This window comes from Heterocephalus glaber, unplaced genomic scaffold (assembly GCF_053883595.1).
Source record: "Heterocephalus glaber isolate CG9 unplaced genomic scaffold, H.glaber_assembly_v1.0 deba00001060, whole genome shotgun sequence".
NCBI lineage: Eukaryota > Metazoa > Chordata > Mammalia > Rodentia > Bathyergidae > Heterocephalus > Heterocephalus glaber.
The window spans coordinates 1,595,713-1,622,345 of NW_028258185.1; the positions used below are offsets into that span (position 1 = coordinate 1,595,713).

The 26,633-nt window shown below is 48.0% G+C and overlaps 2 protein-coding genes across 4 annotated transcripts; both read right to left on the minus strand.

Moving 5' to 3' along the window:
• Positions 1-9,304: 9,304 nt before the first annotated feature.
• Soat2 (sterol O-acyltransferase 2) lies at positions 9,305-19,299 on the minus strand. 3 transcript variants are annotated; one of them, XM_004872714.3, is made up of 15 exons: positions 18,916-19,299; positions 18,211-18,266; positions 17,351-17,487; positions 17,011-17,070; positions 16,591-16,698; positions 14,804-15,080; positions 14,319-14,388; positions 13,521-13,605; positions 13,016-13,061; positions 12,668-12,797; positions 11,519-11,616; positions 11,015-11,113; positions 10,417-10,552; positions 10,022-10,167; positions 9,305-9,841 (listed from the first exon to the last, which is right to left on the minus strand). In XM_004872714.3, the coding sequence occupies exons 1-15, from the start codon at positions 19,007-19,009 to the stop codon at positions 9,788-9,790; spliced, it is 1,596 nt and encodes a 531-aa protein (XP_004872771.2). In that variant the 5' UTR covers positions 19,010-19,299; the 3' UTR covers positions 9,305-9,787. The 3 variants fall into 3 exon arrangements, with proteins under 3 accessions (XP_004872771.2, XP_004872772.2, XP_087065855.1); XM_004872715.3 differs by having other exon boundaries at positions 9,305-9,838; positions 18,916-19,153; XM_087209729.1 differs by lacking the exon at positions 16,591-16,698 and having other exon boundaries at positions 18,916-19,152.
• Positions 19,300-20,452: 1,153 nt separating this feature from the next.
• On the minus strand, positions 20,453-25,671 carry Igfbp6 (insulin like growth factor binding protein 6). Its single transcript, XM_004872712.3, has 4 exons — positions 24,339-25,671; positions 21,503-21,639; positions 21,263-21,382; positions 20,453-20,770 (listed from the first exon to the last, which is right to left on the minus strand). The coding sequence occupies exons 1-4, from the start codon at positions 24,667-24,669 to the stop codon at positions 20,648-20,650; spliced, it is 711 nt and encodes a 236-aa protein (XP_004872769.1). The 5' UTR covers positions 24,670-25,671; the 3' UTR covers positions 20,453-20,647.
• Positions 25,672-26,633: the final 962 nt, after the last annotated feature.

A 26,633-nucleotide genomic window follows, 5' to 3' on the forward strand; every position in this document is an offset into this window, starting at 1 on the left:
CTGGTGAGGAGCTTTGTCACTCTCACCACATGGAGACCAGCTTTGCAGAGTTCCTGAGCAGAGATCAGGGCCATGGGAATGCTGGAAGAGCGTGACTCAGAGGCTGGGCCCTACAGGAATGAGGTTAGTATAGCTGGTTCCCTGCCCAACAGAAAGCACAGAGACCACTGGATCAGTATAAGACAGCTCAAGAAACTGCTAGGAGCACTTACAGGGATCCAAGTAGTGTACGACAATGAAACCAGACCCTACAGCGCTCGTCACGCGTAGTGTACGACAATGAAACCAGACCCTACAGCGCTCGTCACGCGTGCGCACTCGCCCTCCCCACCCCCGCGCAGGCTTCTTTCTGGCCAGTAGCCTGTGGGCTGAGGCCCTGGGCGGGCGTTGTGAAGGGCTGTTTGAGCTCGGACCACGTGAGTGTCTGCAGTTCCCTCCTGTGAGGAGGGCACACGCCCAGCGTCAGCTGAATGGGCTGTCTCTTGGGCTGCTAGGGGACGATCTGGGGAGCGCGGAGCTGGGGCCATGAACTCACTCGTGGCAAGCGCTGAGGAAGAGGCCGCCCGATCACGCTTAAAGAACGAAGTATGTATTTCAAAGTTACGAATGATATTCTCATTCAGACTTTAATATTGAAAAGTTAATTCCTCTGTGATAAAAACAGCGTGGTACTGGCAAAGAAACAGATTCAAGGATCGGTGGAATAGACTAGAAGATCCAGAAACAACTCCAGACATATTCAACCACCTCATCTTTGACAAAGGAGCCAACCATCCTCACTGGAGGAAAGATAGCCTCTTTAATAAATGCAGTTGGAAAAACTGGATTTCAACCTGGCAAAGATTAAAAACTAGACCCATAACTATCACCATGCACTAAACTAAGATCGAAGTAGATTAAAGATCTAAATATTAAAACAGAAACACTAAACTTGCTGGAAGATAAGTTAGGTAGAACTCTTGAAGACATTGGCATAGGAAAAGACTTTATGAACAAAACCTCAGTAGCACGGGAACTATCACAAAGAATTATCAACTGGGATCTCATCTTGTTAAAAAGCTTCTGCACTGCAAGAGAAACTACCAACAGAACTAAGAGACAACCTACAATGTGGGAAAAATTTTTCAGCAGCTGTACCTCAGACAAAGGACTACTATATAGAATATATAAAGAACTGAAAAAAATCAGACCCCCCAAATTCAAAGACCCAATTCAAAAATGGGCATCTGAAATGAACAGACATTTCTCAGACAAAGAAGTAAAAGCAGCAAATAAACACATGAAAAAATGTTCAACATCACTAGTCATTGGAGAGATGCAGATGAAAACAACACTGAGATAATGAAAGAATGACTGCAATCAAGAAATCAACCAATAATAAATGTTGGCGAGGCTGTGGGGAGAAAGGAACCCTTCTCATTGCTGGTGGAAGTGCAGATTGGTGCAAGCACTGTGGAAATCAGTGTGGAGATACCTCAAAGAACTAGGACTAGAGGTCCCATTTGACCCAGCTATTCCCCTCCTGGGTATCTTCCCAAAAGAATTAAAAGAATCATACCACAGCAATATATGTGCACCCATGTTTATATCAGCATGGTTCGTAATAGCAAAAAGCTTGGAAACAGCCCAAGTGCCCATCGACTGGAAACTGGATAAAGAAGATGTGGGTTTTTTTTTTTATAGAATGGAGTACTACCCAGCCACAAAGAACGAGAAACTAGAGACATTTATAGCTAAATGGATGCACATTGAGGCCATACTCTTAAGTGAAATAAATAGGACACACATGTAAATACCAAATAGTTTCTCTGATGTGAGAAATTGAAAGTGTAAATAAGGATTAAAATGATTAAAATGAATAATTCATAATTTGAAGTAGGAAGAAAAGGCTCAAATGGGTAGGGGATGTGGGAGAGGAAGGTGAAAGAAAAGAAGGGAAAGAAAAAATTATGAGAAAAGGAAAAAATGGAAACAAAGTCTTTGTAAATAGGGAAGGGTGGAGGGGGTGAAGGGAGGACAGGGAATGGGGAAAAAATAACCAAGATACAGCGTGTACAGGTACAAACACCCAATGATAAATGTAAATGTATTGTATACCTAAAATGTACCAATAAAAGAATTTAAGGGAAAAAAAAAGGAAAATGAAACCAACCCCCCCCCCGAACTAAAAACCATTCTGTTCATTTAAAAAAACACAATTAGTGTATGTATTGAAAGAGAGAACGGTCACTGCTGAGACTCAAATTAGTGGCTTGGAAGAACAAGTGGAAAAAATATTTCAAAGCACAGAGCAAATAAAATGAAGAAATGGAAATAATGAAAAAAATGTGAGACTTGGAGAATAGGTCCGGTAGTCCTAACATTCAAATAGATTAGTTCCAAAAGAGGGAGAAGAATAAGATGGAGGAGGGGCAATAATTAAGGAATAGAGGACTATCTTGCTAACCTGAGGAAAGTTCTGAGCTTTCAGACTGAAAGGGGACAGGAAGATACATGAAAAAACAAACATGTAGTTATGAAACTCCTAACTTCTGAGATTGAAGAAAAAAATTTTCACCTTTCTAGACAGAGCAAGTTATCTACAAAGGAAAATAGATCAGATTGGCATAGAACTTTTCAACTGCAACATTGGACACTAAACGTGAGGAAACAGGGAGAAAAGGCTAGCTACCCAGGAGTCTTACACTCAGCTATAAAAAGCATTCCCTGGTCAGGGGCAAAAAACCCCCACAAAAACTTGGATGTCTGTTGAGGGTTTTTTTGGTGTTTTTTTTTGGTACCGGGGACCGAACTTGGGTCCTTGCGCTTGCGAGGCAGGTGGTCAAACCACTGAGCTAAATCCCCAGGCCAAAAAACTTGGATATCTGAATGATATCAATCCCATACCTCACCTGAAGAAAATACTCAAGGAAGATTTGGTTCTAAAACAGAGAAATCAGTGCTTCTTTTCCACCTTTAATAAAGGTACACCCTTGCTACCTTTTCCACATGTCTTGTCCAATTCTTTGTTCAGGACACCAATAATCTGGATTTCTTCAGAACCCAAAAGCTGATGACACTAGAGATCTGTAAGGAATCCAGAGCCCTTGGGCTGGGGGTTTAGCTCAGCAGCACTGTGCCTGCCTTGCGAGCTCAAGGTTGTGAGTTTGATCCCCAGTACAAAAAGCAAACAAACAAAAAATCCAGAGTCCTTTGGTTTTTGTTCACTGATTAGAAACTGATAAGCTAAGGCCGGGGATTTAGCTCAGTGGTTTTGCCATCTGCTGCGCAAGCTCAAGGACCTGTGTTCAATCCCCAGTATCAAGAAAAAAAAAAGAAACTGATAAGCTGAAATGAAAATTTTATATGGAAATATAAAGATTTAGGAATGGCCAAGGGAATCCTAAGGAGGAAGAAAAAAACAAAGCTAGAGGACTCATAGTACCAGATGTCAAGATTGTTGAAAACTATAATTAATCATATTCATATATACGATGTTATCTAATTAAGACAATGTGGTGTTGGCTTACACACAGATTTAATGACCAAGAGGATAAGAGAGACAGTCCTGAAAGAAACTCATCTGATACATGCAAAATATGACATGGTAATGTAGTGAGAAATGGACAGCTCCATTGGATATCTACATGGGAAAAAAACTGTATATAACCTCCACAAAAATAAATTTGGGGACTATTAAACGAGTAAAACAATAAGGCCACTGGGGATAATTCTAAGAGAATATCTCACTAGGCTTGGTGGCACACGCCTGTAATCCCAGCACTTGGAAGGCTGAGGCAGGTGGATCACTGTGAATTTGAGGACAGCCTGGGCTACTGGGCTATATAATGAATTCAAGGCCAGCCTGAACTACACACCAAGACTTTGTCTCAAAAAAGAGAGAGAGAGTGAGAGAGAAAGAGAATCTCTGTGATGTTGGAATAGATCAACCATCATGTGCCTGCATAAAGACATATAAACTATCCATACATGGAGACATTGACATATTTGTCTAGATTAAGATTCATTAAGGGCTGGGATTTAGATCAGTGGCACCACGCCTGCCTCACAAACACAAACACAAGGTCCTGAGTTCAATCCCCTGTACCAAAAAAAAAAGAGCTGGGGATTTAGCTCAGTGGTTCCATCTCCTGCCTCGAAAGCACAAGGGCCCAAATTCGATCCCCGGTACCAAAAAAAAAAAAAAGGATTCATAAGAGTGAAAAAGCGATATAAAGACTGAAAAATTGACAACAGTATCATCTCATGAATATGTTTGATTTCATTGTTTTGAGAGTTGATACACAGAATGGAATCACCTTAGACAGATGTGAACATGCAGCAAGAGGCAAAAACGCCCCAGAGAGGAGAATCTGCATAAGCCCGAGGAACAAGATCACGGGAAGAATTAATGCAATTCCTTCCTGTCACAAGTGATATGAATGATCATTAATTATTATTTCATTCGTCCACCCAAATAACAAATATTTCCTGAGTGCCAGCTACATGCCAGGAATTATTCTAGGAATGGAGATATAACAATAAGGCAAAGTTCCTCCTTTCATGGCATAATTATAGGGCAGGCATTGCAGCAGGAGGGGCAAAAGAAAAAAATAATAAGTAAGTGAGCCAGGGATTTAGTGCAGTGGTTTCGCCGCCTGCTGCTCAAGAGCAAGGACCCAAGCTCGATCCGCGGTACCAAAAAAAAAGTAAATGAAAAAAATTATTCAGTAGTAAAAGTGAGAAATCTGTACATCGGGTAGTGGGACAGGAAATCACTAGGGAGTTCCAACAGATGGCATGGCCAGGACAAGGCTGTCTAGAGGGTAGGAATTTAATTGTCTTCTGAATGGCAAGATGCGCCAGGCTTCAGTGCTCAGGAAGAGGAGTGTTCCTAGTAAAAAGATCAGGCTGTGCAGATTCGAGGTTGGAAAAAAGCCTAGCAATTCAGGAACCACAAAGATGAGTAGCTGATGCCTTGTGACAAGGAGATGAGTGGTACCGTATGGGGCTGTAGAGGTAACCAGGGCATTGCTAGTGGAGAGTCTTTCGGCCAGAGTAAAGAGTTATATTTTATTTATTTTATTTTTTAGTATCAGGGATCAAACTCAGGACCTTGAGCTTGCGAGGCAGGCGGCGGCACCACTGAGCTAAGTCCCTGGCCCTGTATTTTATTTATTTATTTATTTATTGGTTTTGGTTTTTTCAAGACAGGGTTTCTCTATGTAGTTCTGGTTGGCCTACTACTCACTATGTAGCCCAGGCTGGCCTCAGACTTGCAGCAATCCTCCTGCCTCAGGTTCCCAAGTGCTGGGATTACAGGGGTGATCCACCTAAGAATTGTATTTTATTATAAGGATAATGAGAAAGTATTAGGAAGATGAATATTCCTTCTTAATTTTTCTTTAAAGGGAAGAAATTTATATGTCATTTCCCCAGAGAGAAAAGAACTAGAGTAACAATTCAAGCATCTCTGTGCCTTACCTAATTGAAGAATTCTGAAGAAGAAACTGAGATCACAATATTAGTTTTCATAGTATAGTAGGCCATGGTATTCTTAAGTACCAAGACATTGATATTCTTTTGGTGTAAAACATTATTTAAAAATTTAAATAGCATGAATCGATAATATCTTTAGATACTTTTATACTACATTGAAATGTTTAATGGCACAATGATTATAAAACATTCTTCGATACTTCCAAAATTCTTCTAAAAAATCAACCAATGGGGCTGGGTATTAGCTCAGTTGTTCCGCTGCCTGCCTTGTAAGAGCAAGGTCCCGAGTTCGATCCCTGGTACCAAAAAAACAAAACAAAAACCCCCGCAACCAATGAAAGTCAACTGATAATACAAACTATTGTAAACACAGCTGTTACTATAGTTCAAAGACTTTTCACACAGTGGAATATGAATATGACCTAATTGAAATTAATAGGTATTAGTTTCTATGAAACTGAAGAAATCACTACTCATGATAGCTACATGTAAAATTTGAAGATATTTGGTTTCTAGGAAGAGATGCTATCTCAGCCAGGATGCTGGGCACAGGTGTGCTCGCTGGACTGGGGAACAATGAGTGTCACCAAATATGAAAGACAGAGCTGTATGTGCTTCTTCTTGTCTGAAGTATTGATATGTACGTCCCATAATTTCATCATAAGTGGCAGTGCTCTAGCACTCTTCTTGGTGTCATATTGTCATAAAGTGCCCTCAAGAGCAAGTTTAGAAAAATTCTACCTTCTCTTAAGGAAAAAAACCCCCAGAGAAATCAAGATAGGAGAAAAAAACAGAATTAAGAACAAGTGGTGAGCAGCTAATTTAATATTTAATATTGTTAACATGAATAAATACTAAACATGGTATAGTTAAATGCTCATGCAAATGGACAGACATTGAATTATATACAGAACCATAAGTAGCATATTATCTCAGTAGACAGATAGACATGAGTAAAAGTATATCAAAAGTATATCTCTTGGGCCTGGGATTTAGCTCAGTTGTTCTGCTGCCTGCCTTGCAAGCACAAGGTCCCCAGTTTGATCCCCAGTACCAAAAAAAAAAAAAAAAAGGAAAGAAGGAAAAAAAAGTATATCTCTTACTGGTAGAACTAGCAAGAAATGAAACATCTTTTTGTCATTGTTATTTTGTGGACACATAATCTCACTATGTAGCCCAAGCTAGCCTTGAACTCTTGACCTCCTCCTCAGCCTCCCAAGTGCTGGGATTACAGGTGTACACCACCACACTCAGCTGACACATCTTAATGGAAGAAACAATTGGTATATTTTGAAATAATGGTAAGGAAATATGTGTTTGAGTATTTGTGCTGGGAAGGGAAGGGAATTATTAAAGGAATGGGAAAGTATAATAGAATTTCCAAAATAACAATGGAGCAAGAGGTGGAACTAATAGTAATTTGATCTGGGCCAGGGATTTAGCTCAGTGGTTCTGCTGCCTGCCTTGAAAGTGCAAGGTCCTGAGTTCGATCCCCAGTACCAAAAAAAAGGTAACTTGATCTAACAAGCAAAAACATAGAATGAGTAAAGTATATACAATATGATATAGGAAATGAAATCAGGGTTGGGCATGAAACTCAGTAGTAGAGTGCTTGCCTGGCATGAACAAGGCACTGGGTTTGATCTCCAGGACCACATACAAAAAAAGTATCACTTATTCCACTATGGAATCATAATAGAGAAGAGAGCATACAAAGAGGAGGAGCTGGCCTTGTGGGTGTACACCTGTAATCCTACCTACTCAGGAGACAGGCAGGAGGATCAGAGGTTTCAGGCCAGCCTGGGCAACCTAGTGAGACCTTGTCTCAAAAATAAAATAAAAGGGCTGCAGATGTAGCTAAGTGGTACAGTTATATGTTCATTTGCCTGGCATTTATGAGGCCCTGGGTTCAATCCTCACTACTGCAATCAATAAAATAAATAAGTAAAAGGGCCAGGGATTTAGCTCAGTGGCACTGCACCTGCCCTGTAAGCACAAGGTTCTGAGTTCAATCCCTGGAACCAAAAATAAATAAATAAATAAATAAAATAAATAAGTAAAAATGTAAAAGCCTAGCTAGTCAGAATAAACACACAAAATAAAAAGTAAAATAGTTAAAAATGGTTGGTATGCATAGAAAATATATTCAACTAAAAAAAGTAAAATATATTCATCTCTAAAAATAATGTATATAATGCAAAATAAAAACAACAATCTTGTACTGTAATAAAGTTTTTTAAAATTTAAAACAAAAGCAAACAAACAAAAAAGATACAATCTTCTGCTTGTCAGATAGGCAAAAGTTGGGTCGGGGATTTAGCTCAGTGGTTCCACTGCCTGCCTTGCAAGCGCAAGGTCCTGAGTTCTATCCCCGGAACCAAAAAAACCCCAAACAAACAGATAGGCAAAAATTAAAACGTTGACAAAACCCAGAATCTGAAAGGGAATGGGAAAATGGGCAACATCACATACTGTAATCTCATATAAGCTTTTTAGAGGGAAGTGTGATAGTGTGAACATTTTAATTAAGCCTGTGTTTTAGTAATTCTGGTGCCAGAAAATTCCCATAGGAAAGTTCACAATGATGTGTATATACGTGAACATGTTTGTCATAGAATTGTTTTTTGTTTTTTGTTTTGTATCGGGGATCGAACTCGGGTCCTTCCGCTTTCGAGGCAGGCGGTGGAACCATTGAGCTAAATCCCCACCCCTGTCATAGAATTGTTTATAAAGCAAAATACTGGAAATAGTTGAAATATATGTAATTAGGTGAATTATAGACTATGTGCAGTGTAATCTCATGCAGTCATTTAAAAGGATGAAATAGATTTATACTTACTGATATGAAAAGATGTCACATGCACTGTTGAAATATGAAAACATAGGTGTTCCATCTCTTCCTTAGGGACTCTGCTGTTTAAACCTCATTTCTGCACTTAATACCCCACAACCCTTTCCATACCCAGAGGTCTTCCCAGAGCCGGGTTATGCAGGAAATCTCTGTGGGGAAGACAGACCACAGAGTCTGGTTTCTGGAACAATTCTGTATGCAAATATTTTTACTTGTTTTGTTTTGTTTTGTTTGTTTGTTTGTTTTGGTACTGGGGATCGAACTGGGGTCCTTGCGCTTGCACAGCAGGCGATGAAACCACTGAGCTAAATCCCTGGCTACTTCTTTGTTTATTTTGGTTTTTTGAGACATGTAATCCAGGCTGGTCTTGAACTCACTATGGAACCCAGGCTGGCCTGGAACTCGCAATGATCCTCCTGCCTCAGTCTCCCGAGTGCTGGGATCACAGGCGGGTGCCCCCACAGCCGATTACAAGGTATGTTCTTGTCCTTGGTTTCTCCCTTCTCTCTCTGTATCTTGGCTGCCAGGGGCTGAGCAGCTTCCTTCCACCAGGCCCTTGCATCATGCCATTTCTGCCTTGGAGCCAGCTAAACAGGGACTGAAACCATAAGCCAAATAAACATTTTCTCCCTTAAATTGTGGGTTTCAGGTGTTTTGTCCCACTGAGGGGAAAGTGACAAATGCAAGACTGGAACTGGAGAAGGAGAAAAGGTGGGAGAGGGTTGAGATGGGGGTTCAGAGAGAGGGGGTAGCATAGAGAAGGTAAGGCAGGTAAGCAGGCTGTCCCCTCAGACCCTCCCTGGCATGAAAGTTTTTCGGGGAAATGCTGGGGGTTGAACCCAGGGTCTCCCACATGCAAGGCAAGTGCTGAGTTACACCTCAGTGCTCACCACAAAGTCCTGTCTCTGCAGACCTCCCCTGTCCAACAGTGCCTGTCACCAAGGGGATGTCCACAAAGGCAAATGAATAAGTAAAAAGGGAGACAAAGACTTTATTGTGTTAAGAGGAGTACAAAGTTAAGAACCAAACCCTTCTCAATCCTTGGTGCCTCCCATTCCTCCAAGCACCCCATGTTCACCAAATTTTTTTTTTGATACCAGGGATCGAACTCGGGACCTTGTGTCAGGCAGTGGAACCATTGAGCTAAATCCCCAGCCCATTCACCAGATCTTTATCGTTCCCTCAAGACTCCCCAGATCTGCACAGCCTTGAGGTGGGAGGGTAACCTGTGCCCAATCCATGGAGATGGGTGGTCCAGAGTCACTTCATGCTGATCCGTGCTTAGCGGCCTATAGGTACCCAGATCAGAGCCCCTATGGTTCCAGGTTGGGTCCTCCATGCAGACCCTCAACTCAGAGCAGGTCTGGAGGTGCGGAGTAGAGCTCCAGCCCCAGGCGTGGCAGGCAGAGAAGAGAAAAGCTTGGTGCTGTCATCTGGGCAATGCAGCTACCCTGACCTCTAGGGATGGCAGGACCAAGATCGAGGTGTCACCAGTTCCCAGAAGGTTGTCTGCTGGAAAAGGGTAGATTGTGAAGGAGATTGCTCTGGTGATCCATGTTGTAGATCCAACAATGGGGGAGCCTATTTCCCCAAACCAGTCCCTGACACTGACCCTGGTTTTCAACTGGAGAAAACAGAGGCTGGCTGCTCGGTCCTCTTGATGAGGATGTGGTGAGGGCTGTGTTCTCTTACCTGGGGCAGAGGACAGTGCCGTCGTGCATACCACTCCTGGCAGTACAGGCTGACCTGGATGCCCTGGCCCAGGAAGAGCATGGTCCACATCAGCACATTCCACGAAGGGCCTGTGTGGCGGTCATTCATCGTGAAGTTCAGCAGCACTGGTGAAGGAGAAAAGGCTGTCACTCCAACTGCAGGTCCCTGTGCCCAGCTTTCTCCTTCTCAGGCACTGGAAAGCAATGGAACAGGAAAGCCCCAGAATCCTCCCTTGCTGGCTCCCAGTGCTGCCTCGCTCGCTGCTCCCCAGACTCTCCCCCACCTGGTCCTCAAGACCAGCAGCTTCCCCATCAGCTTCCCTGGCCTCCCCTCTCTGGCTGGCTCCCCTCCAGTGGCACAGAGGCCAAGCTCACCCCCAAAGACAAGGAAGAGCATCAGCATGACGGGGTAGAAGAACCCCAGGACGAAGCAGAAGATGTACTCGTGCACCACCGCGGAGATCAGGAACACACCCATCATGGCTGCCCCTCGGGCCCTGCCACCAACGAGCTGGCAGGATGAGGGGGAGTGAGGAGTGAGTCTCCCCAAGCCACTCCATGAAGGGTCCCCAGGAGGGAGTGTGGTGCAATGAAAAGAATATGGGACCGGAGGTCAGAAGGGCCAACATCAGCCTTACTTAAGGACATTGTATTATCCCACTGGGCCTTAGCTGCAATTTTTAAATGGGGATATAATAATTCTTACTCCTCAGGGTCACTGTGCTGATTAGATGTATGTAAAAATCCTTGGTAACTGAGAGTTGCTACATACATGTTTCTTTGAAGGGTAAGAAGGGAAAAAATGGACCTAAGGTGGACTTTCTGCACACCGGGTTGGGTAGAATGGGGACAGGTTAAGTCAACAGAGTTCTTGGGTCTGGACAGGGAAGCTGGTGAAGAGTCAGGAAAGGAGAGGGTTCCTTGGACAGCCCCCATTAACAGAGGGAGCTGAAGGGGTCTGCAGGGCCCATACCCACAACCCATCCTGATACACATAGCTGTACAGCCAGTCATGGACCACCACATTCCATGTTCGGTAGTAGTTGGAGAAGGATGTTGAGTTCCACCAGTCCTGTGGAGGGAATGGGGCCAGGTTGGGAAAAGGAGATGAACATCCCAGTCCCCCACTTCTCCCGAGTCTCCCTGCTCCTGCTGCCTACACCATGCCCCTCTGTGCCCCAAAAGGGCTGGCTTCTGGCTGAATAGAGACAGCAGCACTTTCCCGACTCCCTCTTCAGGACTAGGGCCTCCGTCTTTGTGGAGCCGAAGATTCCATTGCTCCATTCACACGGAGGCAGTTAGCTCTGGCTATCAGGCAGTGGAGGGGTAGCATCGTCACACATCTAGGGGCCTACACTGCTCATTGTGGGAGACCAACAATGCAGCAAGGTAACACCCAACATAGCCACCATCTCTTCTGATTCCTTCTCAGCCCTCCCTGACTCCAGCTCCCAGCTGGCCCTGGTCCAGGCCCCACCCGGTAGAACATCCTGTCTCCAAATCGTAGCATCTCAGCGAAGGCATTGAGCCAGCAGTGCAGGAAAGCGAAGAAGATGAGCAGCAGCATGAAGATGCCTGGCGGTGGGGATAAGGGCTACAATCAGATCTTACCAAGCATTCATCAGTCATTCACATATTCATGTATTTGTTAATGTATCCATTTGCTGGTGAATATTTATTTGGCATCTACTGCATGCCAGATGTTGGGAATAGAGATAAATCACACAGTCCCTGACCTTAGGAGCTCACAGACTGGCTGGGGAGACACACAGAGACAGAGACAGAGAGACATGTCCAACTCGCCAATAAGATTAATGCAACAGGAATGAAGCATGGCAGCCACTGATGTGCTTGGGAGTGCAAAGGTATGGGTGGGTCATCATAATTTATGGTAAACAAGGAAGACAGCCAGGTAAGGTGGTGTGCCGCTACTCAGGAGACTGAAGTCACTTGAGCCAAGGCGTTCAAGGCCAGCCTAAGTGAAGCAACAATGTCTTGAAAAAGACAAGAAGATGAAGAGAAAGAGGAAGAGGAGGAAGAAGAGAAGGATGATAACAAGAAGAATTAGAAGAGGAAGGGGGGAGGAGGAAGAGGAGAAAGGCTTCCCAAAGGGGTGGAGGTTAACTCAATCATAGACCTCTAAGAAGGAACTAGATAGATGCATGGCTGGAAAACGGAGGAAGAGAATTTCGAGCTGAAGGACCCAGATGAACAAAGGTCCTGAGGTATGGAAGCACGTGTCTTTCAGGGGAAAACTGGGGTTATGGTAGGATAAGATGGCCTGGGGCCTTGAATGCCAGACAAGGGTTTAAATTTTATCTGGACATGCCAGCAGTGGGGAATCATTGCTGTTTGAAAGAATATAGGGAATGATGAATTCATAGTACCATTAGGGAAGTTCACCTGGGCGGCAGTGTCAGGTACAGCTGGGAGAGGGAAGTTTCAGGTGGTAGGGAGGTAGGTTAAGAGGCTGAGCTGGGATGGTAGCCATGAGCACATACAAGAGGGGACAGGTGGGAGAGGAAATTCAGAAGGAGGAGCCATTGAAATTGATGGAGGTACAGAGCAAGGCCTTGCCTGCCCAGCCCTCCCCAGGGCCAGTCTCCTCCCACCTCAAAGGACTTACCTGGCAGTGTGGCATGCAGAATTGAGAGCACCAGTGCACGGGTGCTGAAGGGCTCCTGGCTCATGTTGGCAAAGACGGGAACACAGAGGCGACCCAGGATGAAGCAGGCATAAAGCACACAGCACAGGGCCTGCAGAGGGAGCCAGGTTGCACAGCTCCGAGGGGACACTGGCTCTTCACTCTGGATTGGAGTCTGGCCCAGGGTCTGGCCCAGGGTCTGGCCCAGGCTCTGCCCCATTGCCCCTCAGAACCAGCCTCATTCCCTCCCAGGCATCCCCTACCACACTCCTGGGAGTAACCCCAGCCACTGTGAGTCACAGCTGACCATCTTCTCCCCCGTCTTCTGACCTGGGCAAAGTTCTTGGCCACATAATTCCACCTGATACTGGAAGTCCTGCAGCAGCAATAGGATTGATATGTTTCTCAGCCTTTTCTGTCCCTCTCTGCTCAGGCCTGCAACCCTGTCTCTACAGTTCCTTCCGTTGCTCAGGCCTGAGTGGACTATCTGGGGAGATGTGGCTCTAGAACACTTCCCATAACAAAGATGGCAACTGAATTTTTAGCTTGGGTATCAACTAAGATGACTAGCCATGCAGGGTTTCCTGGGATGTGTAGGATTTTCAGCACTAAAATCATAATGGGCTGGTCAAACCAGGACAGTTGATCATCCTAGTGACATGGGCTGGGCGAGGAGAAGGGGTAGTCTACTTCCTGTTTCCTTCCCATCTTTATTGGGGGATGCCTCCTGAGCAAGGGGCCAGGGCCTGGAGAAGAAAGGACCTCATGAAGAGGAAAGCAAAAGAGCAAGGTTCCTGGTGGGCCTAGGAACTTGGGAAAGGGCTACAAGTCTCACCTGGGATAAGTCTCCCGGTAGATGAGTGTGGGACAGAAGAGGAAGTAGAGGTAGCTGGAGAAACTGGGGGTCCAGCGCCCTTCACCTGGGGAGGAGTGAGAAGGATGGGTCAGGAGGGGTGGGCAGAGAGTGGGCATGGGGGTTGGTGAGCTGGCTGTTGAAAAAGGGAGTGAGATTGGGGAGTAGACAGGTGGATGGGTAAGGGGCTGGACAGAGGGTCTGCTCCCCCTCTCTCAGTACTTGAGATCAAACTCAGGGCCTTCATGGAGTTGTACTCCTAGTCCTTTGTTTTTATTTTTTTAAATTTTGAGACAGAGTCTGGCTAAGTTATTCAGGCAGGATTTGAACCAGTGATCCTCCCGCCTCAGCTTTCCAGAATGCTGGGATTAAAGGCATATGCCACCACACCAGTTTACACCCTTTCTTTTGCTTCTATTGCAGGCACCCCATTTTTCAATGCAGAGCCTACTATGGCCAGAGCTTCACCTAGCAGCCACAAGAGCCATGACCCATTCTGTTTGCTCTTCTTTCCTGTCTTCCTCATATGCATTCTCAACCCTGGGTCTTTGCAGGCAGGAGTGGGAATAGGAAAGTATCAAAAGTCCTGGGTAACAGAATGCATCTCTCTGAAGTGGTGCCTGGGAACCCTAATGACTAAGCCCACAGAGCCTAACTGGAGGCCAGAACTGGGTCTGTTGGGTAAGATAGCTTGGGGAGGCAGAGCTTCATTGCAATTGCTGGCTTCATTCAACTGGCTAAGAGGACTGAGCTTGTGACAGGGCTGGCTGAAGGCCTCACCTCCTCTGACACGAAGGGTCCCAGGCAAGGTCTCTCTCAGGAAGGAGTAGCTTTTCATCAGGAGCCTGACCTGAAGTGGAGTGGAAGGGAGGCCAAATTGCCGAGTGGCTCTGAGAAAATCACTCAACCTCTCTGTGTTCTTGTTTATTGCAAAGGCAAGCAGAGTGTAAGATCTGTCTGGTCAGAGCCTATCTGGTTTAGTCAAGTAGAATTATAACCCAACACAGACAGTTGCCTGTGACAAAAGGGAAAGGGGGAGACCAAGGTGGGACCTTCTATCACTAATCCTATATAACTCTGCGGAATCAGATTATGTTTGCTTAGCAGCCCCTTTCCATTTGTGTTCTTGGAGCCCCTGGGTTCTCTCAGATCCTCATAGTCAGCCCCATTCCTGCCAATACTGTATCCCCTGTCTTCCTCACATGGGCCCTCCTTGTGGTGCAACTCCCTACCCCCCCCAGTCCCATAGCAGGGCTCACCCTCACCTGTTCAAAGACCAGCACGCAGCGGGAAGCTGGAGGCAGCTCATGCTTTACGACCACGTGGACAGGGAGGATGCAGAGCACTGAAGCATGGGCAGCCAGCAGCACAGAGCCCAGAGCCACCCCCAGGGTCCAGGAGCCCCCGGTTTGGGGCCTTGCCCACAGCCACAGGGCCTGGTAAGGCACCAACAGAGTGGACAGGAACATGGGGACCCACGTCACCAGTGCTAAGGGCAGCTGTCCGAAGCTGAAGATCAGTAGGTCAAACTCTAGTACCAGCCTTGGGGTAGGGGAAATAGAGAAAGTAGGCAAAACTGTAGCTCATCCTTGTCCTGTTCCTCTTTAGTCACTGCTCTTGGAAGATAATCTGAGGTGTCTTGATACAGCTGTATGGTACATCTCCCAAGGTGTTCAGGATGGCGCCTCTGCGACCCAGGACTTTGGGGGCAGGGCATTGCCAGAGGAAACCCTAAATGACCTTTAGAGCCCTCTGTGAGTTCTATGGTGTTTAAAAGGGCTCAATACTCTGTATATCACAGGTGTTAGGATATAGGGTAGTTAGAATTTAACTTTGATTATCATTAGTTTTGTTTCTCTGGAGTGTCTGTATTGTAGACTCAAGCTAACAGAACACAGATTGTCCCTAGTTAAGAGTGTATGTTTTCAGGCTGGGAATGTAGCTCAGTAGCGCTGTGTCTGCCTGGCAAGGTCAAGGCCCTGAGTTTGATCCCCAGTACCAAAAAAACCCACAAAAAAAACAAAGAAACAAACAAAAAGAGTATGCTTCTTTGCTGGACATGGTGGTGCACGCCTGTAATCCCAGCACTCAGGAAGCTTAGCGGGGAGGATCACTGTGAGTTTGAGGCCAGCCTGGACTACAAAGGAGACCCTGCCTCAAAAAAACCACAAAAAACTGTTAAAAATGGTTACTGCTAGGGAGTGGTCATAGACTGAGGGAGTGAAGCACTGTCACTTTATAATAAAAGGTGTATTGGAGATTCCCCCAGCCCCCAACGCTCCCCTCCACCCTGTGCAGGGCTTTGCACATGCTAGGCAAGTGCTCTACCACTGAACTGAACCCCTAGACCTATTTGATTTTTTTTACTGAGATTTTATTCTTGTAAAACTCATAATTAATAAAAATTTTACCAAAAAGAAATGCTACTGCTGAACCTGGAGATTCTGGCTCTCCTCCTTTTACTGCTTCCAAAGCCCAATTTAGGGTGAGGTGGGTAGATGCAAAAATACAGGCCCCTAGGGATCAACAGCTTCCAAGGCTCATCCTCAGAATGAGGACGGTGCTCTGTTGGAAAAACAACCTGCCAAAGCACTGTGTGCACATCTATTTTCCCCACAATATTGGAACTGGCTCATAGTCAGGGATGGGGGCTGCCTCATCGCCTCCCTGGCCCCCAGGGCTGGTACTCAATAGATACTCAATGGAGGTTACTTGAATGAAGGAGTGTGTGGGGGGTGTGTGGGTGTGTGTGCCCGCGCGCAGGAACACACACCTATATCTCCCTCAAGGCAAGATTGTCATTGAGAAGAATTTCAGAGGGCCATCATGTCTACATAATAGCTAGCTCTCGAAGGAAAGATCAAGGGCCATCCAAAGCTGGGGAGGGAAAGGATCCAAGAGTATTTTAGGTGGGAAGTTGTTGGAAGCCATGTTGGCGTGTGTCCAATAATCAAAGAGGGACATATGCCTTCTTGGGTCCAGGGGAAGGTGGGGTACAGGGACCAAGTGGTCTGATTGATCTGTGTGCCTGTCTGGGTGGTAGGGTGCCTACCTGCCCTCATCAATGAAGTCAATGGCCAGGGTGCTGATGATGAAGACACAGAGGCCGGCTGCGAACATGTGATAGATGGTGCGGAAATGCTGCACCTCCATCAGCTCACTGGAGGGACAGGTCACAAAGGTCAGTGTGGTGGAGTCCTCAAGGTCAAATGGACTAACTCAGGCCCTAACAGATGAGGGCTTGGGTCCTACTCATCCAGAACTTCCAGCTATGGGCTAGGATGTGGCTGAGGCTTCTAATCCTGGCGGCTTATCTTCTATAACCATGCCCAAGCAAATGGGGGAAACAGCCTCGGAGAACCTCTCCAGAACCTCCCCACAAACCACCTACAGCCTAGGCATGAGAAATGAGTCCTGGACTGCCAGCTGAAGTCCTTTCTTTTGTTCCATCCCATCGTCACCCTTGACTTACTCAAGCAGAGACTTTCGGATGATGAAAACTTTCTGTTTCCCAAGGGGTGGCTTCCGGGTCCTGAATTGAGACAGTTATTCAGGGTCAGGGAAGAAAGCAATGGGCAGAGGGCAGGGCCATATGGGAGATCAGTACTTCTAAGCCAAGGGTAGTAGCAGGGGAAGGTCAGGACCAGGCCAGAACAAGGAAGGCCCAGACCGTGGAGACCAGTATCAGGAAGACAAGGCCATAAGGGAAGTAGAGAGGTCATGCCAAAGCTGCCAAAGGGTGCATGTTTATGGCTCATGATCCTTGTGATGGAGGAAGAGTCCTTTCTAGCCTGCTAGATCCTCAAACTCACTTGTTTATTGAAGCAGAGGGACTGGAGGATGGAGGTCTGTCTTGTGATGGGTAGGACTGTACAGCCTCCCACATGGCCTGATCCAGCAGTTCCACCAACTGTCCCTGCGCTTGCTCCAGCAACTGCCTCTTGACAGCCTGAGGACAAAGGCAGGGTAGAGCCCACTCTCCTACCCATCCAGCCATCCTTTCATTCACCAAACATCTACTAAGCTTCTCTCTATGCTAGGCCCAGTGCTAAGTGCTAGGGATAAAAGATGGCAGCCATGGTTCCTGCCTAGTGTTGCTCATCACTTACCTCCAGGCATCCTGGGGCAGCAGTGAGAATCAAGAATAATAGCAGTAAGCTGAGCATGGTGGTGCGTGTCTGTAATCCCAGTGTTTGGAAGACTGAGGTAGGAAGATTGTGAGTTTAAAGCTAGCCTGGGCTCCATAGCAAGACCCTGTCTCATCTCACACACACACACACACACACACACACACACACACACGCACAGAAGGATCTACTCTGGGTCTGTCACCTCTGTGAGCCTCACTCTCATCCCTGACCTCTGACCACCCTAGCAGGGAAACTATACTGGTTGACTTTTGGTCTTTGCCCTGGGGATCTGTGTTTCAAACACCTCCATATTAGCCCTTAATTCTACTTTTTTTTTTCCATACTGGGATGTGAACTCAGGACCTTGCACTTGCTGGGCAGGTGCAGAGCCACTGACCTACATCCCCAGCCACGGCCCTTAATTCTAAACTGATCTTTAAATTCAGTGCATCATCTTATCACCAAGTCACTCAGTCTTGACCCCTGCCTCCTACCACCCCATGACCTGTCCATCTTGACCTCTGACCTCTGAGGTCCCTCACCTCCATATGTTGCGTCCATTGCACCAAGTCTGGGGCTCTGGGCGGCTCTGTGTTTCCTAGGAGAAGGGGTCAAAGGGCACACTCAAGGGGGTGGAGTTACGGTTCTGCAGACCCAGAGGGATCCTCTGTCCAGGAAATGCTTTCTGAATACTCAGCTACCGCCCTGCCCCCCAACCAATCAATATCTAGTGACCTGGGTAGAACAGCCCTAAGGGGAAGTTCTTTTTGCAGGGTGTGAGGAAGCCATTACAAGAGGGAACCTGAAGATATTACTGGAAACAGGGCACCCAGGGAACAGGAAGCTGCTCCCTTTACCCACTGCAGTTAAGAGGTAGAATTAGGGCGGGGGATTTAGCTCAGTGGTTTTGCCACCTGCTGTGCAAGCACAAGGACCTGAGTTTGATCCCCTGTACCTAAAAAAGGAGGTAGAACTATAAGGCAAGGCCACCATTCTGAATATTCCTTTCTCCTCCATCTGGCTGGGCAGTGTAAGCAGAGGCCAGCATCTGCCTTCCCTGGCCTCCCGGGACAGCAGGAAGGTTTTTGTTTTTTAATTGGTGTTGGGGTTTGAAGCCAGATGAGCATGCACCCTACCACTTCCCAGTTCAGCAGGAAGGACTGAAGTTAGACAGTAGGAGGTTCTGCTCAACAATGCAACTTTACCCCACCCCTGCCTAAATCTTATGCCCTCCCAAGGGGACTCACCTTCTCCAGAGTGTTGCTGCTCCTGCTCCTGCTTCTGCTCCCCTCCCAGTCCTTCTCTCCTTTGCACACGAAAACGGGCCCCACAAGACTCCATGGCAGGTGTGGAGGGGCTGCGGTGGCTGGCTCTCTTCTATCTTTCACGGCTTGCCTGCCTGCTGAGCCCTTGTGACACACTGCTCATCTGTCAGCTCCAAAGACTAAAGTCCTTTCTGCAGAGCAGGTTATCTAAAAGCAGTGCTTATCAGATCCAGGCTCTACTCTGCTGGTTGTCACAGGGATGGCCGAATCCCTCAACACCCTGCCCACCACCCAGCTGCCCAGCTCCAAGTCTGTTGTCATCCCTGCCACAGGACCAGTGGCTCCACCAGTGGCTAGGAGGAGACTGCCTCTCTAGGGCTCATCACCTAGCATGGCTCGTCCTCCACCCTCTCCTGCAGGCTAAAGGTCAGGGAAGAGAGTGTCACTGCTTTCAGCTTCCTGAGACCATGAGATGGGGTGTGTGATACATTCGCACAATAATATTGTGGGTATGGCACTCATGATACTTGAGTCCCTCCAGGGCCCCTGGACATCTGCTCTTCCCTGCACCTGCCTAAATTACCACGGGGGTGGGAAGAAGGCCAAACAAACACTTATTTAGCTCCATAGAAGAAGAGCTAGGTGTTGTCACCTATGGAAGAACCAGGTGCAAACCTCATTATTTCAAGCAAGGCACCCAAACTTTTAAAGCTTCCTCTGAAAAACAGGGGCAAAATTTTCCATCTCACCAAATTTTTGTCAGCACGAAATAAGGTAGTCCAGGTAACTCACACTCTGGGGCCTGTATAACACTTTCCTTTCTTTTTTTTTTTTTTGGTACCGAGGATCAAACTCAGGTCCTTGTTTGTTTTTTTGTTTGTTTGTTTGTTTTTATTTTTTTATTTGTTTTGTTTTTTTGGTACCGGAGATCGAACTTGAGACCTTGTGCTTGCGAAGCAGGCGCTGGAACCACTGAGCTAAATCCCTGGCCCCCTTTTTTGTTTTTGGTACTGGGGATCGAACTCAGGACCTTGAGCTTGCACGAGGAAGGTGCCGGAACCACTGAAGCTAAATCCCTGGCCCAAACTCAGGTCCTTGTGCTTGCGAGGCAGGCCTTGGAACCACTGAGCTAAATCCCCGGCCCTCCTTTCTTTTTCATAGGAAGTAACAGATGCAAGTGCTTTGACAGTTCCTCCTTGCTGACTTACTGCGGGGGATTAACTATTAATCCTCCTCCTCCTCCCCCCACTGGTGTCCAAAGACCAGTGTGGGAGAGAAGGTCACAAACTCTGGTGGAGGCCGTGATCTCTGTCTCCCCATCCCCAACTCCCAGTGTGTGGCTGGGTGAGGCTGGAGGGGCTGGAGCCTGTGGCTCTGCTATCTGGAGCATTCACTGTCTCCTGCATTCAGAATGGTCCTCCAGGAAGGGACAAAGGACAAAGGCTCTGCATGTGCTGCCATAGGGGTAGGGAAATCGCCCAGGCTCCAGGCCAGTGAGAGGTGGACAGAGAGACATAGACCAGAGACCCCAACATAGCTTTATTAAAACCTCAAGCTGACACCAGCAATCTTTCCAACTAGATGTGTAAGGGGCCAGGAGTGAGGGGGACAATGGGACAGAACCTGAAGACAATTATGAGGCCCAGAGCCCCCAAATTACTCATCACTCAACCAGTAACCCTAGAGGACAGCTGCGTGGAGCCCCCAACCCACTTTAGCTGCTGCTTCCGGCGGGACAATGTGAGGTTCCATCACCTTCTGTAGAACCTGGCAGGGGCTGGCCCATTCGATCCACACACCAACAGGGACCTCGGCGCTGCCTCTGGGAGGACCTACACTGTGGGGAGAGCACACAGATCAGGGTTGAGGCCAAGGCTTCCAGCAGAGGAGATGGAAGGAGACTCTGAAGCCTTCAAGTTCCCTGAGGAAGGCGCCCTGCACCCCCCTCTTCACCCACTAAGAATAGTAGTTTTCAGTGTGTTCTCAAATCAACAGCACCAGCACACGAGAGGATGTATTAGAAACACAAATCCTCAGGTTAACCCAGACCTATTAAATCAGAAACTGTGGGTAGGGTGGGCTCAGCCATCCTCACAAGTCTTCCATGTGATTCTGAGACCTCAGGTTTGAGAACCAAGGAAACATCATTCCTCAGGGACTTTAAGTCCTCCATTACAATGTATGACTGGTTATTCTGTGTGTATGTGTGGGTCCTAACGTTGGAAGAAGCAGAAACAGAGAGACAGTGTCTTTATTTATGAAATTCTGTGAGCACCTTTCTCCACTTCCAGGCAGGACCTTGTCCTAGGGAGAAGAGGAGTCATCTTACCTGCCGCTTCCGGTAGAAGCCTCGATGGTCACAATTAGGCACATAGAGGGTTTGAGCCCCTCGGAAGATCTCAGTCTGGAGTTGCTGCAGCACTGAGTCTAGGTGTCTTCGGCAGGGGCCCTGGGGGAGGAAGAATGATGGCTCAGAACCCCACTAGCTAGGGTCCCAGGACTGGCACTGGAGACTTTTCCAAGCTCCCAAGGGCTTCCCACCCTCTGCTCCCTCCAGCCCCAGAAGCACCATCTCAGTGTCTTGGACAGCCCCAGGATTCAGCCGGGCGGGAGTGGTTGAGGTTCCTGGATTCTTCTGTTCTCTGCGGTTCACATCTTGGGGGCGAGTGGCACTTCCATGGGGTTTATTCTCCTTCGGGGTCTCCTCTATGGCCACAGGAGGGATGGGAGAAGAGTCCAGAAATCAGCCAGGTGCCAAAGACCAGTGCCATGTGGAGGAAAGCCTTGCCCACCCCAACCCACTGAAGTGGGCTTTATGGATCAGGAGAAAATGGACAGGGTTAGAATCTGTTTTCTCTGTCACCTTATCCTTGCTGCAGTTTCTTTCTCTGAAAAATAGTTATTTTATTTTTCCTGACAATATTCCCCAGAATAATTTTAAATCTTATAAGGGAGAAGCTTTTTGCTTTCAGGTTTGTGTTTTGTTTTGTTCTGAGGCAGAGACTTGCTCTGTAGTCCAGACTGGCCTTGAACTCACTATGTAGCCCAGGCTGGCCTCAAACCTCCTACCTCAGCCTCCCAAGTTCTGGGATTTTTTTTTTTTTGTACTGGGGATCAAACTCAGGTCCTTGTGCTTACAAGGGAGTTGGCAGAACCACTGAGCTAAATCCCCAGCTCCCGAGTTCTGGGATTATAGGTGTGTGTCACCACCCCTGGCATAAAGGGAAGCATTTTGAAAAGTAAAAATTGAGGTACTTCATTTCTTTGAGCACCTGTACTCACCCTTGAGTGTGTCCTATATCTACCTCTAAAAACCCTTCTCATGCCTCTTTAAAAAAAAATAAAGAAAACGTGAATTTGAGAACAACGACAGGGCGGGGGATTTAGCTCAGTGGTTCCACAGCCTGCCTCGAAGGCACAAAGTTCCCAGTTTGATCCCTGGTACCAAAAAAAAAAAAAAAAAAAAAAATTGAGAACAACTACAAAGTACCATTGATTATTTTGAGGCTTCGGGCTTAGTGTAAAAAAGAACTAGCTGTTCCACCAGAGGCCAGAAGTGGGTGCACCAAACCAGGGAGATGGAGCAGAAGAGTAATAGATGTAGGAGCTCAACAGGGACCCAACTGGAATGTGTGTCCTAGCTGTGACCCTGCTGTGACTCAGCCCACATCTCCCAGGCCTGAGATATAGTTACTTTTGGGCCACTGCTGTGGAGACCTCTCCCTTTTGGTCTCTTGTGGCTCAGACCAGTTCAACATCAGTGATCTCGGGAGCATCTGGATTCAGCCCTTAACCAGGATGGGCTGAAGCAGGTTTCAGAGGTTCCAGGAATGAGAGGTTTTCAATGTGCAGGTTGCTCCTGGCTCTGGAGAGAGTTGGGTGGGTGGGAGTGGGGAGAGTGGGAAGGGGTGAGGAAATAAGGTGAGGTTAGGATAACGCAGGGAGGGGAGCGTGCACTCTCTGGAATTTGCCAGCATATATATATATATAAAATATTTTTTTGAGGTACCACGGATCGAACTCAGGATCTTGCATTTGCCGGGCAGGCCCCGGTGCCTCTGATCCTTAGCCCATTTTTATTTTTAATTTTGGTACCAGGGATCAGACTCAGGACCTTCCACTTTTGAGGCAGGCAGCAGCACCACTGAGCTAAATCCCTGGCCCCCATATATATATATTTTGTTTTGTTTTTGGTTTTTTTTTTTGGTACCGGGGATCGAACTTGGGTCCTTGCACTTGTGCAGCAGGCGGCGAAACCACTGAGCTAAATCTCTGGCCCCCCCATATATATTTTTTGAGACAGTGTCTTGCTATGTAGTTCAGGCTGGCTTTGAACTCACTATGTAGCCCAGGCTGGCATCAAACTTGTGGCAGTCCTCCTTCCTCAGCCTCCCAAGTACTGTGATTTTAGGCGTGTGCCATCATGCTGGGTTTTGCTCAGGCTATAAAATTAGATATTAGAGCCCCCAAGGGGACCTTCTTGGTCTCTTCATGTCCAGAAACAATCACTCAATTGCCTTATACTCAAATCTCAAGAGCAGTTTCCCCTACAGTCTTGGCCCTGACCCTTTCCCCCAAGGCACCCTACCTCATGTCTTGTTCCTCATTCCCTGTATTTAGCACCCAACCATGACTACAGGACTTCGCCCCTTCTAAGAGGAATCCTATAAGCATGGATTCAGGCTCTTTGGATTGAAAGAAGCTCCAAGTTAATTTCCCATCCCTCCCAGGAGAGAAATCAGGAGCTCATGCGCCTCTGCAGTGCACGGTTTGCTTTTCCTGCCCCCTCCCATCTCGTTGCCCCCCATCTTTGGGGTGCCTCTTACTCAGCCTCTCATTTTTCTTCTCGGGAGTAGGGAGGGTGGGGGGCTCTGAGCAGGTTTAAATTATAAGCCTGGTTTGTCAAGTTCCCTCTTTTCTACCTCTCCCTCCCCAGGCCCTCAGGAGCCCACCCCTGATCCCAGCCTTGTCTGCCCAGCTCTGGGCATCTTCTCTCTAAGACCTCAGGCTCCCATGCTTTCAAAGTAGGATGAAGGGAAGACATTTCTCAGCATCGACAGAACTGGGGAGTCTGGGATCCCCTTCCCTTCTCCAGGTGGAAACTGGGTCCTGTCTCCAGCTTGGGAGGCCAGCAATGAATGAGCTGGGCCAGTGAGTGGCCATGGATGCCCCTAAACCCCTGAATTCCCTGGCTCCAGCCCTTTTCCCTTAAAGGATAATTAAAAGGGAACAAAAAGAAAGTTGAGAGCCCCATACTTCTCTGCTTTGTCTCCAAGTCCCCTAGCCACACCCCAGATTTCTTTCCTAGTCCCCAGCATTTACCCTTGCTCCCGCAAATGTGCCCCATTCCGCGGGGACCGCTGCTGGGCTCCCGGGGGTGGGACGGGGGCGGGTCGTGGACTCACCCGTGGGCGCTCGGGCCCTGCGACAGCGGCCCCGGCCCATCAGCAGCGCCCGCAAAGGCTCCTCCTGGCCCTCGGGCGGGCGGCACTGCAGTCCCGAGGCGCAGAACGGGGTGTAGACCCCGCACTGCTGGCCTTCTCTCCTCTCACAGCCCTTGGCTTCTGCACAGCTCTCGGCCAGCGGCGGCCCCCCAACCTCCTCCACGCAGCCCTCCGGACAGCTCGCCTGCACCCCCTGCCCACAGCCTGGGCACCGTGCCAAGGCGTCTCCCGGGTAGGCAGCGAGCAGCAGAGTTAGCAACAGCAGTGGCGGCAGCAGCCCGTTGCGGGTCATGGTCAGGAGTTTTGCCCCGTCCACGCCTTCCAGAGCAGTCCAAGCGCAGCTGCTGCCCGCTGCCGCCCCTCTGCCTTAAGTAGCGCCGGTCAGGGGCCGGGCCCTTTAAGAGCCAGGTGAAGGGGGAGAGAGGGGAGAAGGCAGGGGCATTCCCTAAACTGGGTGGGACCGGAGAGTCCCCCCCCACACCACCACCTGGGTCCTCCCCGCTTGCTTTTCTCTCCCCACTCCTTTCCAGTTTCTGTTTACTTCCCAAATTGCTCTGATTTTTCTTGTTTTGTCCTGGGACTCTCGCCCGGAATTTGGGAGCTGTACAGCTGGCTGGAGGGACTGGAGGGTGGGGAGGCAGGGAAAAGAGAAAGATGGAGCTGGAGGAAGGAGAGACCTGCGATTCAGTTAGGAGGGTGAAGGGGTGAGAAGTGCAGGGCTGGGGACCAAGAATGAACTGAGAAGGGGGTGGGGGTGTCCTGAGAGGGATGTGGACAGAGGTGGAGAGAGAGGAAAGACGGAGATGAGATGGGAGAAGGCAGACCGCCGAGAGGAGGGCGAGGGGAGGACTGGGGAGGGGACCAGAGAGAGTGGCCTGAGAGGGGTCTGTAGAGAAAACAGGTGTGTGAGGCTCCGGACCGAGGTCAGAAGATGGGAGGGGGCGGCCTAGGGGAACCAGGGGTGAAATTGGGCGTGGAAGCTCCCATAAACCCTAGCATGGGAGGGGCCTCAGTCTGGAAGAGTTGGGAGAGAGGCTGAAGGCACAGAGCTGAGAGCTGATGGAACGTCTAGGAGGAATGGGCCAGTAGAAACTCTAGGGGTGGGGTGGGGAAAGTTAAAAGAACAGGATGTTCCTCTGGGTGCTCTTGGGGACAGTGCCAGAGAGCAGACCCCACCGCACCCTCACCTCTGCCCTTCCAGTTAGCCTGTCTCCGTTCTCCTTTCCCGAAGACTATCCCCTCTCCTCAGTCACCCAGTGGGGCTTCTAGATTCCTCAGGCTCAGGCTGTGCTCTGCCCAGGGGACTTTGAGGAGGGACTGGTCTGAGCCTCCACCCACTTGTCTGCCCTTTCTCCACCTTCTAGCTCACTGCTCCTGACCCATCCTTCCCCAGCACTCCCAGTCTCCAGGAGAAAGGAAGAGAGACTGTTTCCTTCAGCAGCCGGCAACCGGCCATCGGGGTTATGCAACAGCCATCTCATTCTTTCCTAAAACAAGGGCTCGGGGCAGTGACTAAGTTTAAATTCTGGGCCCCCAAGGAAGAATGCCAGCAAGGGCTTCCTGAACTTTGGGGCAAATACAAAATAAAAAGAGACACACACACACACACACACACACACACACACACACACAGCTACCTTGGGACCTTAGGATCTGTGTTTGAGAAGTGGTGTTTTTTGGTTGACCTGATAAACTGATGCAGACTAGACCAGCAGAAGGGAGAAAGGGTGGGCAGCAGCTCTCCTCCACCAGTGCTGTGTGACCTACTGCTCCAACCTGTAGGGGTTGGCCTGAGTCTGGTGTGGGCCTGAAGGGAACTAAATACTGTGATAACTCCAGCTGGTCTCCAGCCTGGTTGTTTTTTTTTTTTTTTTTTTTTCCTTTCTTTTCTTTTCTTTTTTTTTCCTGAGACAGGGTCTTACTATGTAGTCCAGGCTGGGCTTGAACTCAGGATGTATGTAGCCCAGGCTGGCCTCAAACTCATGGTGAGATCTCCCTGCCGGAGCTGAGTGCTGGGATTACAAGTGTGGAGTACCACGTCTGGCTTCCAGCCTGTTTTCTGCTGTCTGTCCCCAAACTGGTCCTGCAGAAGTGTGGTTCTGATCTGTGTGACAGTCTCCTCCCCGAATGTCCTCAGCCCTGTGGACAGCAGCCCTGTAAACACACTCTCTGATTCAGCCGGCTGGTTCCACCTGGTTCACCTTCCTCTGAACTCTCAGGCAGTTTTCCTTTTTAGAGTGGAAGTTGAGATAAGGG

What these genes read in the sequence shown, in the direction of transcription:
- Igfbp6 (XM_004872712.3), bottom strand. Translation starts at nt 24,669, where the DNA reads ATGACCCGCAACGGGCTGCTGCCGCCACTGCTGTTGCTAACTCTGCTG. An exon ending in CAGGGCCCGAGCGCCCACGG is followed by an intron (nt 21,640 to 24,338) that starts GTGAGTCCACGA and finishes CTGTGGCCATAG; the next exon opens with AGGAGACCCCGAAGGAGAAT. An exon ending in GCTTCTACCGGAAGCGGCAG is followed by an intron (nt 20,771 to 21,262) that starts GTAAGATGACTC and finishes CTCTCCCCACAG; the next exon opens with TGTAGGTCCTCCCAGAGGCA.
- Soat2 (XM_004872714.3), bottom strand. Translation starts at nt 19,009, where the DNA reads ATGGAGTCTTGTGGGGCCCGTTTTCGTGTGCAAAGGAGAGAAGGACTG. An exon ending in CCCTCTGCTTCAATAAACAA is followed by an intron (nt 17,071 to 17,350) that starts GTGAGTTTGAGG and finishes GTCTCAATTCAG; the next exon opens with GACCCGGAAGCCACCCCTTG. An exon ending in TACCGGGAGACTTATCCCAG is followed by an intron (nt 13,062 to 13,520) that starts GTGAGACTTGTA and finishes TTGCTGCTGCAG; the next exon opens with GACTTCCAGTATCAGGTGGA.